Source organism: Daucus carota, chromosome 2 (assembly GCF_001625215.2).
Source record: "Daucus carota subsp. sativus chromosome 2, DH1 v3.0, whole genome shotgun sequence".
Lineage (NCBI taxonomy): Eukaryota > Viridiplantae > Streptophyta > Magnoliopsida > Apiales > Apiaceae > Daucus > Daucus carota.
The window spans coordinates 57,772,299-57,798,261 of NC_030382.2; the positions used below are offsets into that span (position 1 = coordinate 57,772,299).

Here is a 25,963-nt window from a genome sequence, read left to right on the forward strand (position 1 = left end):
GGATGGTATTAGATACACATAAACCGTTACAGAAAATTCACATAATTATTTATTTTCTCAGATGTATCAGTATTAAATAGATAGCCGGGCCGACCATTACAAAATTTATTTATATTTTTTGCAACTTTTTTTCACGGTTAAATCAAATTCTACGAGTCTAGATATATTTGGAGTTTCGATATCCATAATCTTTCCCATCCATTTATTCTTAATAATTCATATTTATTCAAGTTCTTTTATTTATCTTAATTTATAAACTTACGCACATGATACATCTATATAGTAGTATACCGCGGTTACAAACAGTGTAGATCCTTATCACCCTATCCTGCATATTTTTTACTCTTTTCTTTCCGTTTTTCTTTGCAGAATTCTGCATAACATGATCCTGCAATAATTATGCGAGAAATCCCGAATTTCTATTTATTACATAAATTCCATGAAGGGGTATGTTAGATTGGAATTTTAATGAATTAATTTTCATTTATGAGTTTTAATGGATTGCATGTGATTTTTGTTTTGCACGAATTCTTGACAAAATATCATGGAGTTGATATTGATTCTTTAGAATTTAAGTACAATGTTTCATAATCTCATTGATTTTGGTGGAAAAAATCAAAAAATTTCTTAGGAATCCTACTGGATTCCAAAGAATTTAAAATACATTGAGAAATCTCACAAAATTTATAATTTATAAAACCAAAAAAAAAAAAAATCCATATCCCACAAAATCCTATCACTTTCTAAAATCCATAAAAATCCACCACATTAGAATACCATTAGATTTTAATGAATTTTAAACCATCCCAATTCAATACCATCATAATTTTTAAATATAATTTAAAATCTTAATTGAATACCACCAGATTTTACCTCAAGATTTTGATGAATTTTAAACAATATCAATCGATACCCTCAGATTTCCTGAATGGAAAAAAATGCTTTAATATCCCAATGCATACACCCCTAAGATTTCAGCTTCAAAAACAAACATGTCTTCATAAGTTTGACATTACAATAGCTTAATATAGTATTGACCCGCACAGTGCCACAATAGTTCTAAGTTTTAATGTATCATTTAAGGAAATTACATATTTCAATTGCTAAACTAGCGATCACAAGAATCAGCATTTCAATGAGATAATTGTAGTCGATGAGATAATTGTATCCGGGACAGCGTGATAGTGCTAAGAAGCTGAACCCCTTTCTAAACATGCAGGAGATGGCGAAACCTACACAAAACCGCCCAAAAGCACAAATAAGTTATCTGCAGAGTATAATAGTAAAAACAGATTGGTAATTGCTGAACATTTACATTTCAATTTGTGATACTACAGAAATTGTTGGTGCTTCTTACAGGGATACTGGGAAATAAATAAGGAATTCATTTATATCATTGGTTATATTTTCAACCATGTCAATGTCTGGGAATTTCAAGTCTCTTCGACCCTTCAAGTTTCAAGTCTCCTCAACCATTCTTGCAAAGATTTCATGCACATTATTTTTATCGTTGAAACAGAAACTGACAGATCTACAAGTGCCAGGAATTCTGGGACAAGATCAAGATTTGAAATAACATTGCCAAGATTTTTGGGAAGTAAAACTGCAGTATTGATGCTGTTATGAGGCTTTGTGGTCTACAGATAATTATATCATAACTATAGGACCCTATTTGATAAGTTACATGTATTTGTATAACAGGAGCTAGAGTGAGCATATAATTGCTTGACCTTCATTACATTGAAAGGATTACAGTTACAACTAGGCAAACATCTGATATACCTAATGACATGGACACAGATAGAGTCATAGACAGACTTGACACCATACTTTCGGATTCCATATGACCTGTCCTGTCTCACATTCTCGCCAATCTGTTTTGCGAAAGATAGAAGGAATATGCCTAATAATCTACTCATCCATATAATTGGAATTTCATATTGAATAGGAGTAACAATTAGCATTAATCAAAAATAATAAACACAGAATTAGCAAAAAATAACACTCTCATTTCTTGCTCCACTTCACAGTAGGAGGTCTTTGGGAGTCTGGGACCGGAGGAACATTAACAGGTCATATAGATTGCAACACTATCACAAACACATTCAAGATCCTTTTATCCATGGTCATTCAGAGAGCAATTACTAGATCCTTTTCGTCTTTAAGGGGATTCGAACGTCTCAGAAAGATCTCTAGAGTCAAGTGAAACCTATGTTAGTGGAACAATTCTTAAACACTTGGTCTTAAAACCCCCGTAATATAAGTTGATTCTACAAACTTATCTACATAAATGATAGAAACTAAAAAAATACCAATAAAACACACAAGGCAAACTGGTGCAACATTGTTCATTCCAGAAATTGCATAACTGAAATAAAACATATGTTGTAATAAGTTGTCATGCGTATCTTAAACAGGATGTGATTTGCTTGGGTGTTTAAAAGCCAATTCATTTAGTATGTAATAAACAACGCCAATATTAATAATTTTGGTTGCTACTTTGCACACAATTACACATCTTATATTGTTTCATCCTCAAACTAAAATGTACCTAGTGTCTGAGATAACCAATAATTATTAACAATAAATCAACAGCTAATCACATACTATAAAAATTCATACCAATTAAAGAAACTACGAATTACGGATACCAACATTTTAAACAGCCCGGGAAGGAATCATTCCAGCTTTTCGTGCATAAGCAAAGATCCCACCGGCTTCAATTACCGGTCCAACATCCCCAACTGGTTTCAGCTTATACTCTTTCCCACTCGTATGATTAATCAACAAGCTGTCACCGAGTTCAATCGTGATCACATCCCCCGTCTTACACTCCTCACATAACCTTTTCTCCGATTCCAACGGATAAACCTCTCCGGTCGACACCGAGTTCCTAAAAAATATCCTCGCATACGACTCCGCCACCACCGCCTTCACTCCCGCAGCTCCCAACGCCACCGGCGCGTGCTCACGCGACGATCCGCACCCGAAATTATCGCCAGCAATTAAAATCGAGTATTTCGAGGTGAACTCGCCCCCGGTCATGAACCGGGTCGGGTATTCCGCCGCAGGGAGTCCGATTAGCGCGAAAGATCCGAGCTTTTTGTATTCCTCGGGGTTTGAGGGGACTAGGGTTAGGTATTCGGCGGGGATGATTTGGTCGGTGTCGATGTTGTCGCCGACGACGTAACAGACGCCGTGAAAAGCTGTGGCTGGCGCGGCAACGTCATCAGCAGCGGCGCGTGGGCGCGTGGAGAGAGGCGAGAGTGTTGGTTTGGGAGAAATGGAGTTGAAAGATGAGGGCCTTGGGGTTTTTGAGGGGAGTTTGATGAGATTTGGAGAGGATTGAGGGTGAAAAGCTTTGTTTATAGAGTTAGATACAGAGATTTTGTGGTGGAGAGATGAAAATGTTGCCGCCGCCATTGATGAATACAGAGCTAAGCAGCTGAATAGAGAGAAAAGAGAAGAGTGGGTTGTATATATGTGCTCTCATTCTCATTTTTGTATTTTAAAATATTTTGGTGTCCTTTGAAGAAAAATACATTTTGTAATTTTAATAATTTTTTGATAAGTTAATATTAGTAAGTTATTATTAATTTGATAAAATAATTCATTAATAGGAAATTCTTTTGTCGAAATTGTATAACCTTAAACACTCATAACTAACTTTTCAAGTTAAATATTAAATAACTTAAACAAGATTTTTTGAAAAAAAAAAACTTAAAATAAAAAGAGTACCGTCAAGTTCTTCAATGTATCGAAAATAGTATTGTATGACCACTTTTCTTATGCTGTTTTTTCTAGAAAAAATTATTTATATAAATAAAAAATACTTTCTCCGTTTCATAAAATGATTTTAAGAAAATTGGTTATATAAGAGAATCACATGACTCATATTTATAAAAATCTGACTGTTAAACAATTATATATAGAAAAATTCAAAGAAGTTAAATTAATTATTAACTAAAATTGGAAATAGACAAGTATTCTCGTACAATATAAATTCTTTAAAAATGATTGTATTACGGGGAAAAACGTGATGAAAAGTGAAAACATCTATCGAATACATGATTCCAAAGAATATTGTGAAACCACTTTCTTTTTTCTGGGAAAGAATTCTTGCCTTCGTCAAAAAATTCCGCGAAAACAATACCTCGTAATATCTCTGTCCAAATGTAAATTGCAATTCAAATATACTCCCTCCTTCCCATATTAATAGTCCACTTTGTCAAGAAAAAATTTCCCATATTATTTGTCCATTTTCTTTGTCCAATACAAATTATAACAAGTTTCAATGTTAACATTTACTAGTTCACACAATTTTCATTATTTACAATGCAAACTATGTTGACTTTTAACCAAAATGAATGAAAACTTAGTAGTATATTTGTATAACCAATGCATGGCAATGATAACAACATATCACATTTAATACTTCTTAATTTGTGTGATTTGTGCAAAGTGGACAATTAAAATGGGAAGGAGGGAGTAAATATTTGGCACCAAATATAAAGTAACTTCATCAAATATAAAATAGTAATAATAAGATAACAGAGTGCAAGTTGTAAATTTATTCCACAATTTAAAAAGCATTACAGAATAAGTTTTCCACTTCCAAATTCTCAGTAAACGATCATCTCAATTCTCAAATACAGATTTCTCTGAAATAGATAGATGTGTCTGCCCACAAGTAATCTACCTATGCTTGCTGCTATGACCCCTTTCTCTCTCCCTCGATGCCCTGCTAGAATGCCTACTTTCCTCCACTGCAGGAGCAGGTGATGCCTCGTATCTGGAAGGCCTCCTCTTGAAGTGCCTATCATCATCACTCGATTCATAGTCATGCTCGTCTACATAGTTATAACTACTCTTTGACACAGCAGTTGCAGTTTTGCGATGATCCTCATGATAGCCATTTGATGCCGCACGGTGACTGTGACTACTGTGATGACTCGATCCGTTAACAGCAGAGGGAGGACTACCAAGCTTTCTCTTCTTGGAGGCTGCTGACTCCCCTTCCGGGAAAGTTATGCGAGCAAAGACACTGGCTTTGTGTTTCCTGTCAGCTATTGTTTTGTCAGTAGATAATTTGGATGGCAGTGGTGGTAGGTCTCCTGTCTCTGGCGGGATTGGTGATCTGGCAGATGAGGCTATTTCCGATTCTGAGTGGTGGTGGTGGTGCCGGCGCTCTTTTTCCCGGTGTTGATGAGGATGTTCTTCATAATAGTCATCCTCGTATTTCATCTTCCTCTTGGATGATGTGCGTAAAGGTTCTGGATCATGGGTACTGCGGTCTGGTGACAGTCTTTCAGGCCGTTCGGATCGGGGACGGGAATGGTGGTGATCTTGTGGTGGTGGGTTAGACTTCTGTAGCAAATAAACAAAGATGACATCTTCAAAATTCTGGCTAACTAACATTTGATAGATAACAATTCACCAAATTATTAAAAAAAAAAAAAAGGGATCAGGATAATACATGTAGAGAAAGTTCTTGTACACATAGATTATACTGTTATTTCTATCCCTGCTATTAATGTCTGTGAATTTCTCCACAAAAGAAAAGTGATAGCGAACACCTTTGGGATAAAATTCAACATTTACATTCAAAGGTTAATTTCCAAAGTTAAAGCGCAGGATCTGATATGGGCCATATGGCAAAATTATGTAAAGAAGTTAACTTCACTTGTCTACATGGCAAACCATTTATTTACAAGACCTGGAATCAGATTAAACTTCCGTTGCTAAGATTCATATTACGGCCTAGATTATTATAGCATAACAAGTTATAAATCATGCAACTGTAATAAAGGGGTGCACATTCACATTACATTCATTTCTTGTCAACTTCTGGTTACTCGAACATAAAACAGAAACCTAAATTGTTTAAAATCTGTCAGTGGTGGCATTATGCTAACTGCTTTTGTTTTTAGTTAACAAAGAACTAAATATAAGCAAACACAGGAATAGATGTACATACAGATTTAGATTTCCCAGGGGGAACATCCCCATGGCTGATCATGTCCCTGCTGAATTCCCTGTCCCTTGACACCTCCCTGCTGCAACGTAAAGATATCATGAAGTAAAAGAAAATTTATAGTCACCGACTTCACCAATCAAAGTACACAAGTTTAAATAACAGCGGGTAGACCAACCAAAAAAATATGCAATAGAGTATAATATCTATACCAGTCATCTACAAAGTTCATCACCCCGCACGGGATGTATAATATTTTTTCCAGAAAAAGAGTTAATACCTTCCTCCGCCTCTCTCAAGATCTCGTTTATGCCTTATATTGGCTTTGCGAGCTTCGAATTCTTCTCTGCTCATGATTGGGGGGCCACCGCCACCGCCACCATTAAAGCCCATCCCAAATTCAGCAAGGTCCCTGATACAGGTCAAATAAATGAATGATGTGCAAGCTGCAACATATATACTAAATAACACCTAGAAGGGTAAAACAAACAATATAAACTTCCTACAGGAAGGGCGGCAAGGGAATCAGGTATGATCCAGTTTAGAAGATAATTATTGCGTATACCTCTGAGGTGGGAAAGGCATCATATAACCTTGTCCTCCAAATGGATCAGGAGGAAAGGGACCCCCAAACGGCATGGGCCCTGGTCCAAGACCATAGCCCATAAAGGGCATTGGACCACCATAAGGCCCACCAAACCCATCAAATCCAGGTTGCATTCCGTTCCAGTAAGGATTAAAACCAGAGGGTTCCATTGGCATCATGTAATTTTCAGCAGCAAAGTCTTGAGGGGGTCTCCACTGCATATCTGCTGTTATAAAGCAAAAAGAATTACAGGAGAATATCAGCAAATTTCTACTAAAAGCCTCTTCTGATTTGAAGCATTATTATATATATCCAAGCAAAAGTTTGCCAACCAGATCCGCATATCTAGATGTAGATCGAGAAAAAAAAGTAAATACTACATACCTCCTACAGGCAATCGAGTCTTTTTTTTCTTCTTTTTCTTTCCTGGAAACCAAAAATAATGCATCAAAGCTGAGTAACATTAACTGTTGTCAATTATTCCACCAGTTCTTTTTTGCGTAATAATGGTTTGAGTAATCAATCATGCAGGTCTAGTTTTTTTATTATGTGCTATAGATTGTATCTTATAGCCATTAATAGGAATTCATATGGTTTGATTCAAGTAACTAAGTACCAGTGAAAAATACAAAGAACTCAAAAAATCAGTTCCATCCATGCATTGTCTATATGCTATAATGCTATGTACTTACCTACTTCCCCAGAAACTGGCTTCTGCTGCATTTCTTCATCTGTTACTGGAGGGCCCATCTGTGATCCTGGTTCCCTTGCACTCTGTGACCCGTGTGTAGCCTCAAAAAATTCTGCACCCTTTTCAACAGTTACCTTGTCCAAGTTATTTTGTGTATTATTAACAACTTTTATCGGTTCTGTCATCTCCTTATTATTTGCATTGTCTTCATTTTTGGATGCAACTACACCTCCCTTTGAAGCTGCAGACAACGTAGGGGATGGAACCTTTGGAGACGGAATTTTACGTTGTGGACTCCTAGCAGACTCCATGTCTGTTAAGAGGGAAGTTAGAGGCATACAAGTAAAGCTGAATATTGGAATAAAAGAATTGTGATAGAACACGAACCTTGTGGTTGAAAAGCGCTGCCACCATTGTCACCACTGCTATTATTAGCCTCTAATATCCGAACGATGGTATCCCTCACTGTCTTATTGGGTAAAAGATCGTCCGCAAGTACATGTGTGGCCCCGCAAATACACATAGACTTGGATATGATATAATCTCTTATGCCTGAGAAGACATCAATACTCAAAATTATTATAACAGTACAAAAGCCTCACATATATACAGCAAACTGCAGAGAATCTATCATACCCTGGTTACAGTTTACAGTACTTAAATGTTTAATAAAAACACCAAGGCATACTATGTAACATCTTTTTAAGATGCTGTGCATCTTCTGAAAGTATAAGTATGATACAGAGTAAGAAATCTTAAGCTAACCATTATAATAACTTAAAATTCACAATGTACTCCAAAAAAATCGTAACAGTACAAAAAATATTGTACAGTAGAAAAATATCTTACACTTGTCACAATAACTATTGAAGCAGCACTTGCTAGTTAAAACTGCATCTTTCATAACTGCCCTGCAAAGAGGGCAGTAAAGTTCTGGAGGTAAGTCAGCAACAGAACGAGTAGAGGGCATCCCTTCAATCTCCTTCTCGAAAGCAGCTCTGTAATACAGAAGAAATTATGGAGTTCAATCCAAGACTTTCTTTCATAACTATAGGAACGAGACCACAAGGAGAACAGAAAAGTCATAACTTACTCATTCGGTTTTAAAACAGCAACAGCACCACTTGGCAATGCATACGATCCATCCGGGGTAGCCATTAACATAGACTTAGGAATCCCAGTAGGAGGTTTGGTCCTTTTAATATCAAAATTTGGATCACCATTTGTGGGACAATGCTGAATAAAATGTCCTAAATAAGAGATATCTATTAGTTAGTATTTACAGAACAACACAAAACAAAATAATTACACTCCTGCAGTATAGGAAAAAAGCAAACTGTCTTTACATGTCTAAAGATTTGAACTTACCAGGCACTTTGCACCTATGGCAAATATAGCCCGGTGGGGGCGTTGTCCGTTCCAACAATCCTCCTCGACCTGAAAATTATAAAGTATATTTTTAATCATTTCCTACGGATTATTCAGCTGCACATTTGCACAAAAGTGGTATGACTCTGTTCTAACCCAAATAAGTACTTTCCAATATTTACCAAGCAAATTATAATGCAAGTGCATCTTTACAGAGAAAATATAGCACTTAATACTAAGCTACAGAATAGGATTTGCTTACTTTCTGCACGGATATTAATGATAAATGCAACACATATAGTGGTTGATTTTATAACCTGGAGACTCCTTTAAAAAAAATTATAATAATAACAAAAAAAACCAACATGCATTATGGTAATGCTCATGATTTGTTTTATATTACAATTAAATCTGCAGACTTTTAAAATCTTAGCCTTGCCTAGGCTTAATAGCAAGTTAAACAGAACTGCCAAAACTAATTTTGGCTCCTCACACACTACAAATTATCATAGTATATATTTAAAGAAGTATGCAGGAACATACCAAAACCACGCCCACCATTTCTACCACCCATACCACGACCAAATCCTCTACCACCGCCAAAACTATCAGGATTTTGACTGCAGTTTCATATGAAAAAACAGCTGATAAGAATTTCATTTCATGCACAACCAAAACGCTCATGGAAATAAGAATCGCATCTCACCTCTGCCAATCCAAGGCAGGAGTATCAATTAATGCCCTAATCTTGCTGTCCTCATCGGCTTTACTAGGAGGGGGAGCAGTTGGAGCATCCTGAACTGGTGCAACTTCAGGCATTGTATACAGATCATTTCCAAATTCATCCCATTCAAATTCTTCAGGCTACAAATGAAAAGAACATATAAGCCATCCCGACTAACTCCGAGTCTAAGACTGAGGAAAACAAGAATCCAGATTAATGGTATCAACCCAAAATATCAGATACATGCTTACATATTTTGAAACAGATGGATCTACTCCTGAAAAGCTACTTTTGCTTGCTTGAGCATCCTCGAACTTATTCTCGGCTACTGGTCTGGATTACACAACACATATATGTGACTTTACAAATGTGCTCCATCAATACAAAGGTATAAAGACACCAATGTAAAAACCTATTTCTCGCAGAACCATACTGGTTTACATGTAAAAGTTTACCACCACTTGTTACAAAGAACAGGTTAAATAAGAGCTCTAAAAGACATTCATTACTGGTTGGAAGTTATTATAGGTTTGAGGCAGTACTTGTCTTGCTCCGTGATGATTGGAGTGGTTATGATGGGCATGCGAGCGCGCCCTCGCCCTGGTACTCGACGTATCAAAACTGATGTGTTTTTGGGAATCAACATTGCTTCATCAAGGTACTCTGAAATTGTAAAACAGATATATCAACTATAAAACAGCTGCAGCAAATTTATCGACGTGTAAACAGTATAATCTTGTGTGCCTCCTCTAGTAGCTTCGCAGTGTCAGTTGTCAAAACATAATATCCCTATTCCTATCTGGTTGTCTTCGTCTCATGCCCTAATATAGCCAAACTTATTAACGAGTTGTTAAGACTTGTAATTGTTTCAGTGAAGCACCCCTACAGCGTATAAAGAAGTGACCCAAATCCGTGTGTGCAACTAAAAGCACTACCACCTGTTATTACTGTTATGCAAATTACAGCTCTTGCTCTTCTCGTCTATCAATATAAAAGAGTTTTCTGTAACACCGTCTTAATTGTTTCAAACATTTGATGACCAATTTGAAGCAAACATACTGGTGTATTTAACCATGAAATCAAACATGTGTATGAATAAACACAAACATAAGATAAGTAAATGTATATACTATCTACATATCTACGTAAGTATATATACGAAAGACACAGAAAACAATCAAAGCGACTAATTCTAGAGAATCAGACCAACCTTCATTAGTCTGAGCATTGGTGACAACCAGGTCAAAATCGGTACCCTTTCCCAAATGCTTGTTTTCAAATATTTTTTCTTTCAAACTTGCAACTGTTATAAAATGGCCGTCTATCGATATAGAATCATAATCTTTAGCACTTTTAAACTTATAATAAACAGCCATGAATCTTTAATTTTTTTCACTAAAAAAATCACAAAAAATAATAACACAGAACCCTAGCGTTTCAATTGAAAGGCCCTCGGATAAAATATTGTAGGCCTATTTTCAACTAAAACCGAAAAAAAGAAAAAGAAATCACAATACAAAAAGCTAGAGGTCCTCTCTTTTTTATCGCTCTTCAATAGTAAAGATCAAACCACTCTTCGCAACACCGCAAGGCTTCTCCGCAGCTTCACAATCGAAACTCCACACAATCCGTCCGTACACGTATCCAGAACGACGCCGTTGGCCTCACAATCCAATCAGATCTGAACAAACCGCGTCAAAGGCGATGAAACTGATCAACGAACGAAAAATCCTCGTTTATATAGATAATTAATTGATTCACGATCAATCAATTGAAGTTCTTCGAAGGGCGACGATCTCCGCGACAGGATCTCCGCCGTTGGCTTGAATCTCGAACAAATCGGACGCGAATTGATCTCCGTCACGGTTTTGACTCACCTCTTGTCATCGAATTTCATCGATTATAGGGATTAATTGATGAAAAAATCGATCTTCGCTTGAAACTCTATTGATTTTGAGGAAGCTAGGGTTTGGAATTGTATCGTTGGTCTCGATGAGAAAGGATATAAAGAGGAGCAAAGCGTATAAAAGCCTTTTTAGGTTATTAAAAAAAAAAGCAGATAATTAAAAATATATATATATAGAAAAAAGCCTTCTTCTATGTGTGTATTTATAAACCCGCGTGGAGGCGGTAACACGTCTTTTCCTGTTGGCGGTAATATTCTAGGGTCATTTTCTCTTTTAGGGTTGTGCATGTATTAAGAAATTTATTTATTTTTAATTTTTTTAAAATATATGAAATTTATTTTTAAAATTTTTTTGGAAGAGAATTGAATATTGAAATATCGTTTTAGAAATATGAAAATCGTTTGCTCAAAAAAAAATAAAATGAAAATCTCAAAATATATATATCTACTCGAATAGCATGTTTGAATAGTTGTATTTGTTTGATTTTTTAATAGTTAAATTGACTAATTTTTACTGTAAATAATTATTTACTTTTTATGATATTTAAAATATTAAACAGTATATTTAATATTTGTAAGTGTTGGTCAAATTTTTGATCAATCTAACTAAATCAAATCGTTAAATTTTGATATGGAGGGAGCAATTATTAAACCAAAGATTAGAGAGACCGCACTGTCCATCTCCAGATTCGCTGGGACAAAATATTTAGCATAAACTTTCAAGTAATTTCATCACAACATAAGAAAAAAAGTGGAAATGTATTTAAATCACCAAAAAACTTCATTACAGATAAAATTTCCCCCTTCTAAATACTCAATACAAGCTCAGCTGACATATATATATCTCTCAACTAGGTATGTCAGTAGACAGATAATCTACTTGCTGCAGTGACCCCTGTCTCCTTCAACCCTCGACTAGAGTGTCTACCCTCCTTCACTGGAGGGGAAGGTGATGACTCATATCTAGAACGCCTCCTTTTAAAGTGTCTATCCTCATCACTGGATTCATAGTCATTCCCAGCAGATGCAATTTCGCAATGATCCTTGTGGTCTCCATTGGATGTCATCCTGTGGCTTCTGCGATGACTCGACCCAATCACAGCAGAAGGAGAAGTATCAAGCTTTCTTTTCTTGGAGTCTGCTGACTCCTCTTTCGGGGATGTGATGCGAGAAGAGACACTGGCCTTGTATTTACAGTCGGATCTTGCTTTGTTTGTCAGAAATTTGGATGACAGTGATGGTTCGTCTGAATTGTCTGCCAAGACTGGAGGTCTGCTGGCCGACCCGGATCGTGACTGGTGGCGGTAACCACATTCTTTCTCCCTGCGGTGATGTGAACGTTCGGTATAATAGTCATCATCATATTTCTTCTTCCAGGAGGAAGATGAGCGTAAAAGTTTTGGATCATGGGTAATGTGGTCTGGTGAACGTCTTTCTGATTGGGGCTGGTGCCGGCCTGGTGGAGTGAGGGACTTCTGTAGCCACAAGAACAAAGACAGAACAATAATTATTGCTAATAATATTTGATGGATAATTGACTAGGCATATGAAAATTTCAAGTACTAATTTGAAAGTTCAATGTAAGAGACTGATTCGGAAGACAAATTTGTCAAAAAGGTCGGTGGAAAAGAGATAAAGAGCATGATGAGCTACGAATCAAGCAACTGTATCTAGAGTTGGTTAACATTGATAAGTTTCATTCTTCGTCCCTGTCAATTTCTAGCAATTCATGAAACCTAACAAATTGATAATCTAACAATGGTGAGACAGAAAACATTTCTTATTACAAAGAAAGGTCATAAGCAGACACAAATATAAGCACATACAAATTTTGATTTCGCAGAGTGATCATTGTCATGGCTTATCGTGTCTCTATCACCATCGTCATTGAATTCCGTTTCAATTTTAGCATGGTCCCTGATACAAGTCAAAACAATTAATGATGTACGAGTCACGACATTGAAAGATATTTAACAAAGCCATAAAGCAGAGAAACAATTAATATAGACAACCCTGAAAAAAACATGAAACCTTTGCCCCCCTGTATTTCTTCTAACTGGAAAAGCAGAAATGCGGGAGAGAATGATCCAATTAGAAGATAATATTGTTCATATATCATACCTCTGAGTCAGGGAAGGCATATACACTTGAGCGCTAAATGGATTGTGATGAAAGGCACCCCCAAACGAAATAGATGCTGGCCCATAACCTATAAAGGGCATTTGACCACCATAAGGATGGACAAAGCCATGGAATTCAGGTAGCGTGCTATTCCAGTAAGAATTATAACCAACAGGTTCCACTGGCGTCGAATAATTTTCAGCTGCAAAGTCTTGATGGGGTCTCGACTGCAAATCGGCACATCTCTTCTTATTTTTCTTTCCTGAGAAATAAATAATAGGCATGTATAAAAAATCATTACAGCTGTTAATTGTTCTGCTAGATCCTCGAGATGACTGAGTATAATTTATATCATGCAGTTCCAGTTCCTAAAATCTCAATCATTGGCTGTATCTTATATACCCCATAAAAAATAGGTGATCATAAATGTTGCTCTAAGATATGCAAAGACCTCGTAGAGCATGTGTTAGCAATATGCTATGTACTTACCTACTTCCCCCGAAACTTGCTTCTGCTTCATTTCTTCATCAGTCACTGGAGGACACATCTTTGACGCTGGTTCACTCACACACTGCTGCACAGCTTCAAAACCTTCTGCATCAATTTCAACAGTCACTTCACCCAATATTTTTTGTATATGGTTGTCAGTAATAACTGGTTCTGCCATCCCCTCAACTTCAGTATTCCCTTTATTTTTTAGTGCAAGAACATCCTCCTTTAAAGCTGCAGATGACGTAAGTGACGGGACATTAGCACATGAAATCTTAGGTTGCGGACATCGAGCAGAATCCATATCTGTGGAAGGAGTAGTTAGAGGCAACTAAAAGTGACAGAGGTATAAGAAAATTTTTAAATAACACAAACCTTGAGGTTGAAAAACACTGCCACTGTTAGTCACACTGCTGCTATTAGACTCTAAAATCCGAGCAATGGTAGCCCTCAGGGTGTTATTAGGTAAAAGATGATCAGCAAGTACATTTGTGGCCCCACAAACACAAATTGATTTGGATATGATATAATCTCGTATGCCTGAGAAAACATTTAAAACCGGAATTATTAATTCACCACTAAAGGCTCAAAAATAGAATCATGCTACACAAGCATGAGATCTACTTTATCCTTGATACAGTCTATACTACATATGCGTCAAATAAACAAGCTAAGGCACACTGTAGCACAATTTAAACCATAACACATAATATATATATATGCTAAATAAATGAAGACGGATAAATGATCTTTGCAAGATGTTGCAAACCATCCTAAAGAATAAGTAGACATTTGAAGGCAACTCAAATGCAGCAAACTATTAGTCATTTAAATTCACAAATTCTGCTCTCTACATATAAGACAGCATCATAAAAGTATCTTACACTCGTCACAAAAACTCTTGAAGCAGCACTTGCCAGCTAAAACTGCATCCTTCATAACTGCCCTGCACAGAGGGCAGTAAAGCTCTGCAGGGAGGTCAGCAACAGGACGAATCGAGGGCATCCCTCCAATCTCCTTTTCAAATGCATCCCTGTAATATAAATCAAATTATGAGGTTCAAAACAAGAAATTCTGCCACGGCCATGGAATGAAACCAATAGGAGAATAGAAGAGTTATAGCTTACTCATTTGGAATGCCAGTTGGAGGTTTGGTCCTTTTGAGATCAAAAGTAGGGTCCCCATTTGTGGGACAATGCTGAATAAAATGCCCTAAATAAAATATTCTATATATTAGTACATGTACAAGAACACATCAAACTAATTTAAAACGTTTAATATGAGGCACAAAGCAAACTATATATAAACGGGTGCAAAAAGAAGTTATTATCAATGACTAAGAATGTAAACTTACCAGGCACCTTGCACCTATGGCAAACATAGCCTGGTGGAGGTGTTACTCGCTCCAATAATACTCCTCGACCTATAGTTAGTGAAAAAATGTGTTATTCATTTGTTGTTGCCTCTGGTGATACTTAAACAGAACCGACTACTTATTAAGGTAGGACAGAAATTCAACTGCATATTCGTACAAAGACTTATAACTTTATTATAACCAAATATTTATATTCCGCCAACTTGCAAACAAACTATAATGCGGGTGATTTGTATTGTGAAAATATCTATGTCGTCCGAAATATTGAGCTACAATATATGGTTTGCTGCTTATATACCACATAAAGACAAATTATAGATGCACATGTGGTATAATTATAAATTAAGTGGTTAATTTTAGGATCCAAAACCTTTTTTCATGTATTCTTTAAGACAATTGTTCAGTTCATATGTTAGCATGCGTTCCAGTATGCATTTTCAGTTTTATGTTAAAAATCAAACTTTTGACTTTTCAAATCTTAGAAATGCACCTTTCTTTTTGGAACCCCTTGAATAGGAGTACAAAAATTGTAATTTTATACTTCACTTTATTAAAAATTTTATCATTACAGAAATAAAGAGAAGGAATAATGAAGAGTGGTTCTACGCACCCTCTTTTCTTATCGATGTACTGGTTAAGGATTTGAATTTCTAATAAAATTTCACCTTTGAATTCAAAAAAAAAAGAGAAGGAATAATGAAAATACCAAAACCACGCCCAATGCTTCTACCACCCATACCACGCTCAAAGCTTCTACTAGCGCCAAAACTATCAGAATTTTGACTGCAATATAAAGAAAATATACAACTGATAAGAATTCCATGCTATGCATAAACAAAAACCAATTTTACAACGCTAAACTCATAAGACATCTCACCACTGTGCGTCCGAAGAAGGAGGATCAATTAAAGCCTTAATCTTGCTGTCCTCGTCAGCTTTATTAGGAGGAACACGCTGAACTGGTACAACTTCAGGCATTGACATATCAGTCCAAAATTCTTCCCATTCAGATTCTTCAGGCTACACGCACAAACAAGCTATAAGCTAATATGCCTAATTATCTGGGAAAAAACAGACAAAAATGAGAATCTAGATTATTAGAATCAAAAACAAAACATTCTTACATAAATTGAAACAGATAAATCTCCTCCTGATAAACTATTTTTGGAAGCTTCAACATCCTGCAACTTTTTCTCAGCTAGTGGCCTGATTTTCATTACACAAAAACATGTTAGTACAAATGTCTGCCTCCACTTTTAAGACCATACCATAAAAGTCTAACCTATTTTTTGTGCCACCAAATGGTTTACCACCACTTGTCCAAACATATTCAAATGATAACTTTAAAAATAAATAAATTAACTACTGCTTAAAAGTTTTATAGGTCTTAGGGCAATACTTGTCTTGATCAGAAACCGGAGTGATCACAATAGGCATGCATCGCGGCAATGGAACACGACGTATTATAACAGATGTATTTTTTGGAATCAATGTTTCTCCGTCAAGGTACTCTGAAATTGCAAACAAAATTGAGACAACATTATAGTAACAGAAGTAAGATTAATGATTGTCAAGGTGCCCTTGTGTTCATTGCACATATATGTAAATTATTACTTACAATTCTATATATATCATAATTCCTAACATACATTAGGTAAGTACCAACTAGGAATGACTTAGTTCCTACGAAATAAGTACATCAATACACATTAAGTAGACTTCATGAGAATATGGCAAGTCATAAGTCAACACATCATAAAAATTCACAAGTTCTAAAACATATTAAGAAGTAAAATGTCACAACACTATAGCAAAAACAAACTAATTTCAAGTAGCACAGTCTAACATAATGGTCGAGCATAAAATCAACCCCAAATCACTTCCACCTCTCTTGTGGCTACCACTTCTGCATGAGATTGTGATCCACAATCACCAACCAGAGTAATTCTTCTTCCATTTCTACTGAGTCTGATCCAGATAAGTCCTTATCATTTATGTGACATTCTGCACCCCAGTGCTTGAACCTCAGGCATGCATACCATACAGTTCCAGTACACCACAATGTCATATAGAAAACACTGTGCTGCAGAATCCCATAACAACCATGACAAGATAATATGACACACTAAACAATTTAATCTTAGCGTGCTCCTCTGGGAGCCTCTCACTGTCAGTTGTCTAAACACGTAAACACCATGTTACTTGAAATAGAGTTAGTTATAACTTCCAATAGCTTTATCCAACTCCAACAAATTCAAGAGAATAATTGATTACAAACCATAACATCATCAAATCGATGAAAACCATAAAATCATCATCAAAAAACCATGTAGAACAATGACAATTTCGAGATCTTCCAATAAAAGTAAATACAAATGAAACAGTAAAAAACCCGAATGATATCAAGAAACAACAAAACGAACCTTCATGAGTCTGAGCATTGGTGATAATAAGGTCATCTTTATAATGAGTTCTACGCTTGCTCGCACACTTGTTATAATATATATTACGTTTCAAATCACCAACAGTTGTATAATGCCAATCAATAGACAAAGATTCAAATTCCTTCGCACTTTTGAACTTATAATAAACTTCCATTATTTTCTCCTCTTTTTTTTTTTTCACAATACAATCAAAATTACAAACCCTAAAATTTCAATAGCCCTTCAAAACTACAATTTCAGGCCTAATATCCAACTACGTTACTACAATATACAATCTCAATACAAAAAATATTCAATATATCTTTTTCACTCTATACAACAATAAGAATCAAACCGATCTTCCCGATATCGAAACAACGATCAGAGAGGGAATCTTCTTCGCGGCCTCAATTGATTAATGATCATACAATTTCTCCGTGTGTGCAGCTCGTACGGCGCCGTTCTTGTGAGTTTTTGCAGCGATTGAAGTTGTTCGAAGCGCGACGATCTCTGCAGCGCGATCTTCAAATCAGGTCGGATCTCGAACAAACCGGACGCCGATTCACCTTCTTCGTGTCGAATTTCACCGATTGATACGAGTGATCAAAGCAAAAATTAATCTCTGTTTAAAATTTTGAAGAGAAGAGAAGCTAGGGTTTGTGTAATTGTTTGTTCCTGCGCGAGAGAGGATTTAAGTATACGCGTGCTTGTGTATGGATATATATAGGAGTGACAGAGCTGTTTACGCGTTATTTACTCTTTCCGCGTTGGATTTCGAGGGACACGTTTTGGTGGTTCTGGGTCGGGTTATTTTAAAATTTTGAAAATAACGATATCGATGTATACATGAGTAAAATAATACTCCCTCCGTCCCAGTCATTTGTATACAAATGGCTGGGACACGGAGACCAATAAATTGTGTAAGAAATGAGTAAAATTAGATGAAAAGTGGGTATAATGGTGGGACCCATTAATATTTAATAATAGATTTGAGATAGTGGAGGAAAGTAGTGGGTGTAATAGTGTTTATATTATTATAGAATAGAGATAGTGGAGGAAAGTAGTTGGTGTAATGATATTTTATATTATAAAAGTTTACTACTTTTGGAATGTATACAATTGATGGGACGTCCCAAAAAGGAAACTGTATACAATTCACTGGGACGGAGGGAGTAGTAATTTTTATTTCGTGGAGAAAATTTGTTAGTATAAATGTTTCGCTTATACAAAATTATATACTTTACTTAAAGTAACTACTTTCTCCAAAGAAAAATATTAAATGCTAGTTTATGATTCGTATAATTCACATATTATGACTTATAATATTTGTTATTGTATTATTTATATTTTAATATTTAATTTTATTATAAAAATAAAACTATATTAAAATAATATATAATTTTTTAAGTAAAATATTTTCTTAAAATACATAATAGGTTAATATATATTTATTAAATGTGTTACTCTACATGTTGAATAAATATTTAATAATTAAACTTCTTAAAAATCTTATTAAAAACTAATCCGAGTTCCTATGACGTTTTTATAGTATTTTGGGTTTAGTAGCATAACATAGTATAGATGAGTTTCTCGAGTCAACTCACTGAAATTTTATATTCGCTGACCGCTGTAGAGTTCACTCTTCACTCACGTCCAAATTATATTTTTAATGTGCTTTCTGAAGTTAAAATTGAATTTCTTTAATGTGCTATTCTCCCTCCACAAATTTATTCAAGCCGATTCCCAAACACTTTTCCGTTTGAGCTCTGCATTCGCAAACCTCATATGCAGCTAGAGTTAGCAGTTCTACTATTATGTCTAAATTTGGAATGCGATTCTGTATGAAACCGATGGTCTCTGAACCTGTATGTATAAATATCAACCAATATACAAAAATTACAAACTTCTCGCCATTGTACTACAAAGCTTTAAAGAAAAAACTGCCCGGAAAGAAACTAGAAGTTACAGTAAGGCTTTCCGAGATATCATAAACTCTATAAGATATTCCAAGTAAAGCACACCATAGAATGTTCATATGTCAGTCAATATCAAGGATGATACAATCACCACATACGCTAAGAAGAAGAACACAGCTATCTGGAAGAAGAACTTAGGGTTGTCTCTCATGTTTGGGGACGCCACCGCCCTACATTAAAAGAGTCCATCCACGGTCAAATAAGGCAAGGAAGAAAAACATGGACACAGAGAAACTGTTGGAAATTACAAGACATCACCTAGCTATGCGTTGAGACAGTCTATGGAAAGGCATACTCTGTATGAAGACGATACCAGGCCCTGTTAGTACAGCTGTTACTCCATTCTCAACCTGCCAGTATAACAAGATCACTAATGGCACCAAAGTTCGTATAAAACTATTAAGAATTTTAAAGAGCAAAGGGATGTGCATTCCTAAACCATGTACTTGACATCAATGGCATTAAGCCACATTAATAATATTCAACTGCTACAGCCAGAACGTGTCAACAGAATAATATTTCTACAGTAAATTTTAAGTAGATATGCAGGAGAGATGGAAGAAAATAAAATTCCACTAAAAGCGAACAAGATATGTAAGAAATTTACCCCAAACACCACCCTTCTCATGGGACCAGTATATTTGACTTGTACATTTACCGTTCCTGACAGTGCAATGATGCTAGAGACATCAACAGAAAGAACTTCACCCACCTCAAGACTTTTCTGCACAACTAACATTAGACAAACAGGAAAATAAGACTTCATTCAAATTACATGCTCTAGAGAGCTATCAGAACATAATTTTTTTTTATCCTCACAGAAGCGGTACAAGGAAGCAATATGGCTGACGAAAGATTTGGGGTTTGTGGGATGTGAGAGTTTTCATCATTACCATGTTTCCTTAAAAAAACATTTCAAATGTTCAAGTTCACAAAGATCCCCAGTACAACTTTTTGTAACCTAAACCCAAACTAGGTTATGTAAAACATAGGTGAATAAGGATAACTCAAACTTATACTATTTTTTAGGATGCCCCAAAAGAAAACCTTCATGGACTTAAATCCATAAATTACTGGTGAAGTTAAAACCATACCAGTTCCACCACCAACAATGAATGCAAGTCCTTGGCCAGAAAGTTTTTGTCTCAAAAATCCCTGCAATTATCAGATAAAATTTGTCAGATCAAGAGTTTTGCGAACAACTGCAAGGATATTTATGTCAAGAAGATAACCATCTTACCTCTACACCAGGTACAACATTGCGTGCCCTAGGATCAACTGCATTGTTGACTTTCACATCATTGATAGAACACAGGAATGCATCTGGCTACAAAACATATTACCAAATCACATACATGTCGAGTTATATTATATTTTGTACACTTGCTTTCAAACAAAATAATCATTTAATTGGAATTGCTGCGGTTGCGGACCTCTATTAACAATATACACCGATATAATAGTAGTTGCCACTTGCCAGTAATAACAAGGAGATACTACAATACAATTTTAAATTAAAAAAAAAAGGCGGGAAGAGATATAATAAAATCAAATTTACCTGGCATAACAGCTCACCGCCAAACAATGCTAAATCAATCTGCAGAGTCAATAAAATAAAAATGGGTTATCTTTTTGTGTCTTAAACTTTGATAGTGCTTTAAATGGACAATATATTTATAAATAATTATATATAAAAAAAATCAAAAAAGATACCGGGAGAATTCTTGCAAGTGAAGGTGCAGCAATACCAACAAACTCATCACTTGTACCAGAATTGAGGAAGACTATGTTACTCAAACTCTTGCCAAAAAGCCACTGCCACACACCAGCTTCATTTTCAGGGACGAAAACATTCTCCATTACAATCTGCCCGGACATGTAACACATGGAACCTGTTATACAATTAAAAAGTACTATGAAAAACCATTTCCAGTTAAACAAAAAGATGCAGTGTCAAGCTCACATCCAATGGTGGTTTGGGAATATGCTTCAAAACATAAAGTGCCTATACACTTAGCTAGTTTACTGCCACAAGAGACCTGTACTCCACTAAGAAGATTAAAGAAGTATATGCAAATGGTCAATACTTACAGTATATTTAAGCAAAGTCATTAATTTAAACTGGAGTAGAAGATAGTATGGCGTTAATCTCACACAGCACTCATTAACTTAGGGCAATATTTCTTCTTTTCTACATTGACACACCAATTTACACTAATACTAAATAGTTCCATGTTCATAACAAATTTTCTATATTTTACCACTGAACCTGCATCAAAGATTTCCAGGACTCGGTTATGTATTTTTTAAGGCGCGCGCGCGCACGCGCGCACACACATATAAATCACAGGACAAAAAAACTCCAGTTAAATTATGAAGATATGAGTTTTTAGAAAATAAGATATAGTGTATAATGTATTTTATTTGGTCTTTTGAGCCTGGCTTAATAGAAATATTATAATTCTTCCTAAGGTAATATATAAAAAAAATTGTGTAAAATATATAATCAAATTGAAGAAAAACATGAATCTTACTAATGTATAATTAAATCAAACACGTACCCCTTATTGATTAATTTTAAATCAAATAAAATTGTGTATTCATTATTATGCTTACAAATAAATTTCTAAAGTTTTATTTAATATGCAGGCCTGAGATTGGCACATACTCTGGGATACTTGTATATTATAAATATATTCTACAGATAGAATTCCAAGTTAACATTATGTAATAAGTGAAGCATTGCCTTAGTATAATATACTTAGATATAGATACCAACAATAGCATTACTTCAGACCTACTAGTAAGAAGTCTAGTTTAATCAGGAAAGTCCTGTGATGCGCTCAATTCGACAACACATAATTAACGAAAAACGAGTAGAATGTAAAAAGTTCATCACGCATATGCATATTACCTGCCTTGGCTATAATCTTCTCTTGTGGTTTCAACATGATCTGACAGTACAGAACCCCGTACCATAAGAAAGATTAGAAAACCAATATATTCAATGAAGGATTATATAAATCAATACCAACATAGTAATACATTTTTTTCTCTATATACCTGAACTATTTGAGCCTCTCCACCCAATATCTGGAAAGGTGTTACAGCTTCTTGTGGACTCTACATTTGATGGTACCAACAAGTTCAGAATCGAGAAATCCAAAGAATAATAAAACGGAAAAGGCTGACACTAATAGAATGCATAATATTGCTTTTAGATCTCACTATCTTAAGGCTAATAGAATGCAGCGAATTTGATTCTAATATCCTTTGTAGTTGAGTAATTAGGTTGTAATAGTCAGAAATCATATTGTAAGAAGCTTTGAAAACGGACGTATATACTAGAAAAGTTGCTCAGCTGCACAAAGGTTGGAAAAGGATATTACTGACAGATGATGGCGAAGTTGTTAAAAAAGTAAGAGTAACTAAGAAATGCAACAGTGCACAAGCATGACTAAAGTCAACATCTCATACTTGATAATTGTTGAACAGCACTATGTGTACCAGCCAAAAAAGTAATGAAATAGGTGGTAATGACCTAAAATTTAGGGCATCAAATTCAAAACAGACGATGAGGAGTCTGACTGGTGTAATCATTACAACAATGAACATTTTATAGATAAGAATAAAAAGGAATAAATGTACATATTTACTACAGCAAAAAAGATTCTATAGATATGAATGCATGATTCGACTGTCAAAAGCGTAACACTCTCCACCCTTAAATTTTAAATAACTGCTTTCGGAATCTAGACCAAATGAAAGCAAAAGCTCAAGTGATTGACACCTTCAAGGTCCTTGAGATTACATGAAAGAAAGTCCTCAATCCTCATATATATAAACATAACCAGAGAAACAAATTAAGTTTAAAAGAAATCATAGAATTGTATTGAGCTGTACTATGAAATATGGAAAGAGTCATGGAAACCCTGATTGCAACTTTATAAGGTACTCCTAAACTCTATGTGAGAACTTTTAAAATGCAATTGAAAAAAAAATGCTAATTTTCAAAATCATCCAACATGATATTGATGAATGTACTATAAGTCGCAATAAAGAAAATAAAGGGTTGTTTGAATACATTATTCTTTTAAGAGAATGTTTGCCATATTGCTAATGTTTATCAATGTTCATAGCTTCTACACTTCAATTAACACCTCATCTTACATAATCAAACCAATTATCTCAAAGTAATCAGAATTCATCCTCAGTCACCTACTCTCCAAGCAATAAGTAAACAAAATTGAGCTCAATTCCACCAGTTCATCACATTCGCACAATAAAGAAACATATATAAAATTCCTCTCCTCCCTCCCTACCTCCCCCCCACCTCTCCCCCCCCCCCCCCCCCCCCCCTCTCTCTCCCTCTCTCTCCCTCCCTCCCTCCCTCTCCCAAAAATAACTTCATTGAGGTAATCAAGATTACAACTTTAAGAACTAGAAAATTGCTGTAGACTCTCGACTCACTAAGCAAAAAAGTGAAATAAACACAGCAACAATTCATCAAAATACACAAATCAATAAATTCACAGAGCACATATATGAAGTACCTCATACACGAAAGGCTGAAAAGGCGTGGAGAAGAAGGGAGCAGCCATAGGAATATAGATACAGATAGATATACAAGCCTCGCCTCGATTGTAACGAAGAATCCAACGCAGCTGATTTCAAAACACCATTGAAAGAGGGATCTTGAGAGAGAGAGTCAGAGATTTTTTTTTATATATTTTATAGAGTAATATTTTTGATGGGGTTTTGTTATTGTAATTTTTTGTTTACAGGTGTAAGTCCACGTCGGTTGATTTTAAGTGACGTGGCTTAGGTTTATTGGCTAGAATCTCCTGCTCGACGTATAAACCAGTAAAATTAATTAGCATTAAACACTTCTTCCTTTTTCTTTGTTACAGATAGGATTTTTAAGGTTTTGTAGACACATTCACAAGTAAATTTTATTAATTTTTATTAAGTTCAAACATTTTTATTGGCAAAGATTTTTCTGCAGGGAATGGGGAGTAACATCAATAGAATAGCTAATTCATAACTGAGCTGGTTAAAAACTTGCAGTTTGGTTATGTTGTTGAAAAAACTTTCAAACACATCACTTTGCTTCATATAATTTTCAGTCAAACTATCATGCTGACAGGAACTTGCACAAACATTAAATATCATTGACTTTTAATGTTTTCCGTTAGTTTACCCATTTACCCGACCCGACCCAATCCTTTTTACATCTAATTTCAAAATAAAACATAAAATCAAGCTTATTATCTCTTACATCAGTATCTCTTGCATTGAGCGGAAGCGAGTGACTCAACGGTGATTGAACACAGCGGCAGTTTCTTGATTCTTAGCATATTGGGATAAGTTTCCTCTTAAATTCTCTTGTTGATTCGGAAAACCCTCTTTACTTGTATGCATGCATCTATAAACCCTAAATGCGTATGTATTTTATGTGTCTTTACGTTAGAGTTGTGTTGTCTTATAATGATGGGTTTGTTACTTTTAACTTAAATGGTGTTAGATATTATGCGAGTAATGATAAAATGAAAAGGATCAGGGTTGATGTTGAGAAATTGAGTGTAAGATATGTTAGAAATATGTTTGATTGTGTTGTTGTTGGAGAATTTGATAAGTTATATTATTTTTGTAATGGTGTTAGTCCAAATGACGAGTATAAATTGCTCGTGAGTGATGATCAGATTTCAAAAATAGTTCATTTAGCAACAGAGCTCAGAGCTTATATACAGAGCTTATTCCTTTTATTATTGTAACTGTCGAGGGTGATGCTTATTATGTTTGGGGTGATGTTTTTTAATTATTGTTCTTATTCCGGTGATCTTTTTGAAAAATTGCTTATTTCTGTTAATGTTTTTAACGGAGTTCATCGGAATTATTGATATGAAAATTTTTAAATACTTCATTAGTGGACTGTGAGCTTTTTCAACAACATGACTAACCAGCAAGTTTTTATCCAGCTTAGTTATGAATTAGCTATTTAACCCAATAGAAATCTATTATCTAAATAAAAATGGTTGATACGTGTGTGTTGTGGATACATATTTAAAACCTCCTTCTCACAAATTTTTTTGATGCTTATTAATAGAAACTTGATAATAAATTTTAAATATTAATGATTAATTAATTGTTAAAGCATGTGTTGGATCGCTAAAATAACATAGGTTAATAATATCTAATTGTTATTAAATAATTAAATAGTTTAATTTAAGTTGAAGCTTCCATTCGTAATGAAAAAATTAAAAGGTAAAACGTTGCGATGAATATAATTTGATAAAATTATACTATTGTCAAACTGTATTTAAAATCATA

At 35.1% G+C, this 25,963-nt stretch overlaps 4 protein-coding genes across 8 annotated transcripts; all 4 read right to left on the reverse strand.

Annotated features, from left to right (window-relative positions):
• Positions 1-979: 979 nt before the first annotated feature.
• LOC108210282 (3-isopropylmalate dehydratase small subunit 1) lies at positions 980-3,500 on the reverse strand. Of its 2 annotated transcripts, none has more exons than XM_017381598.2 (2): positions 2,656-3,500; positions 980-1,232 (listed from the first exon to the last, which is right to left on the reverse strand). In XM_017381598.2, the coding sequence occupies exon 1, from the start codon at positions 3,421-3,423 to the stop codon at positions 2,659-2,661; it is 765 nt and encodes a 254-aa protein (XP_017237087.1). In that variant the 5' UTR covers positions 3,424-3,500; the 3' UTR covers positions 980-1,232; positions 2,656-2,658. The 2 variants fall into 2 exon arrangements, with proteins under 2 accessions (XP_017237087.1, XP_017237088.1); XM_017381599.2 differs by having other exon boundaries at positions 2,623-3,473.
• A 1,009-nt stretch (positions 3,501-4,509) lies between these two features.
• LOC108209296 (E3 ubiquitin ligase PQT3-like) lies at positions 4,510-11,424 on the reverse strand. Of its 3 annotated transcripts, none has more exons than XM_017380124.2 (15): positions 10,554-11,424; positions 9,886-10,006; positions 9,595-9,676; positions 9,326-9,483; positions 9,163-9,239; positions 8,620-8,688; positions 8,345-8,501; positions 8,101-8,249; positions 7,639-7,803; positions 7,253-7,564; positions 6,945-6,986; positions 6,540-6,786; positions 6,255-6,386; positions 5,978-6,056; positions 4,510-5,367 (listed from the first exon to the last, which is right to left on the reverse strand). In XM_017380124.2, exons 1-15 carry the CDS (start codon positions 10,717-10,719, stop codon positions 4,696-4,698), a joined length of 2,628 nt encoding a protein of 875 aa, XP_017235613.1. In that variant the 5' UTR covers positions 10,720-11,424; the 3' UTR covers positions 4,510-4,695. The 3 variants fall into 3 exon arrangements, with proteins under 3 accessions (XP_017235613.1, XP_017235614.1, XP_017235615.1); XM_017380125.2 differs by having other exon boundaries at positions 6,540-6,783; positions 10,554-11,420; XM_017380126.2 differs by having other exon boundaries at positions 5,978-6,053; positions 10,554-11,420.
• Positions 11,425-11,989: 565 nt separating this feature from the next.
• Positions 11,990-18,373, reverse strand: LOC108206156 (hypothetical protein). 2 transcript variants are annotated; one of them, XM_017376364.2, is made up of 13 exons: positions 17,658-18,373; positions 16,634-16,745; positions 16,359-16,440; positions 16,112-16,254; positions 15,941-16,017; positions 15,214-15,282; positions 14,987-15,071; positions 14,744-14,892; positions 14,235-14,399; positions 13,860-14,093; positions 13,371-13,632; positions 13,076-13,166; positions 11,990-12,724 (listed from the first exon to the last, which is right to left on the reverse strand). In XM_017376364.2, the coding sequence occupies exons 1-13, from the start codon at positions 17,830-17,832 to the stop codon at positions 12,110-12,112; spliced, it is 2,259 nt and encodes a 752-aa protein (XP_017231853.1). In that variant the 5' UTR covers positions 17,833-18,373; the 3' UTR covers positions 11,990-12,109. The 2 variants fall into 2 exon arrangements, with proteins under 2 accessions (XP_017231853.1, XP_017231852.1); XM_017376363.2 differs by having other exon boundaries at positions 13,860-14,165.
• A 1,137-nt stretch (positions 18,374-19,510) lies between these two features.
• On the reverse strand, positions 19,511-24,376 carry LOC108206407 (uncharacterized). The gene is made up of 10 exons (XM_017376696.2): positions 24,187-24,376; positions 22,697-22,756; positions 22,548-22,587; positions 21,347-21,525; positions 21,192-21,230; positions 20,874-20,960; positions 20,728-20,788; positions 20,241-20,365; positions 19,892-19,983; positions 19,511-19,803 (listed from the first exon to the last, which is right to left on the reverse strand). Exons 1-10 carry the CDS (start codon positions 24,232-24,234, stop codon positions 19,689-19,691), a joined length of 846 nt encoding a protein of 281 aa, XP_017232185.1. The 5' UTR covers positions 24,235-24,376; the 3' UTR covers positions 19,511-19,688.
• Positions 24,377-25,963: the final 1,587 nt, after the last annotated feature.

Excerpts from the sequence above, each read along its gene's own strand:
- LOC108206407 (XM_017376696.2), bottom strand. The coding sequence starts at position 24,234 with ATGGCTGCTCCCTTCTTCTCCACGCCTTTTCAGCCTTTCGTGTATGAG. Across the intron at positions 20,366-20,727 it reads CATTGTTGGTGGTGGAACTG|TTGTGCAGAAAAGTCTTGAG; the intron begins GTATGGTTTTAA and ends GTCTAATGTTAG. Across the intron at positions 19,984-20,240 it reads TGAGAAGGGTGGTGTTTGGG|GTTGAGAATGGAGTAACAGC; the intron begins GTAAATTTCTTA and ends TTATACTGGCAG.
- LOC108206156 (XM_017376363.2), bottom strand. The coding sequence starts at position 17,832 with ATGGAAGTTTATTATAAGTTCAAAAGTGCGAAGGAATTTGAATCTTTG. Across the intron at positions 14,400-14,743 it reads CAAGAGTTTTTGTGACGAGT|GCATACGAGATTATATCATA; the intron begins GTAAGATACTTT and ends ATGTTTTCTCAG. Across the intron at positions 13,633-13,859 it reads GCAAGTTTCGGGGGAAGTAG|GAAAGAAAAATAAGAAGAGA; the intron begins GTAAGTACATAG and ends TTTATTTCTCAG.
- LOC108210282 (XM_017381598.2), bottom strand. The coding sequence starts at position 3,423 with ATGGCGGCGGCAACATTTTCATCTCTCCACCACAAAATCTCTGTATCT.
- LOC108209296 (XM_017380124.2), bottom strand. The coding sequence starts at position 10,719 with ATGGCTGTTTATTATAAGTTTAAAAGTGCTAAAGATTATGATTCTATA. Across the intron at positions 8,250-8,344 it reads GCTGTTTTAAAACCGAATGA|AGCTGCTTTCGAGAAGGAGA; the intron begins GTAAGTTATGAC and ends TCTGTATTACAG. Across the intron at positions 6,987-7,252 it reads GCCAGTTTCTGGGGAAGTAG|GAAAGAAAAAGAAGAAAAAA; the intron begins GTAAGTACATAG and ends TTTGGTTTCCAG.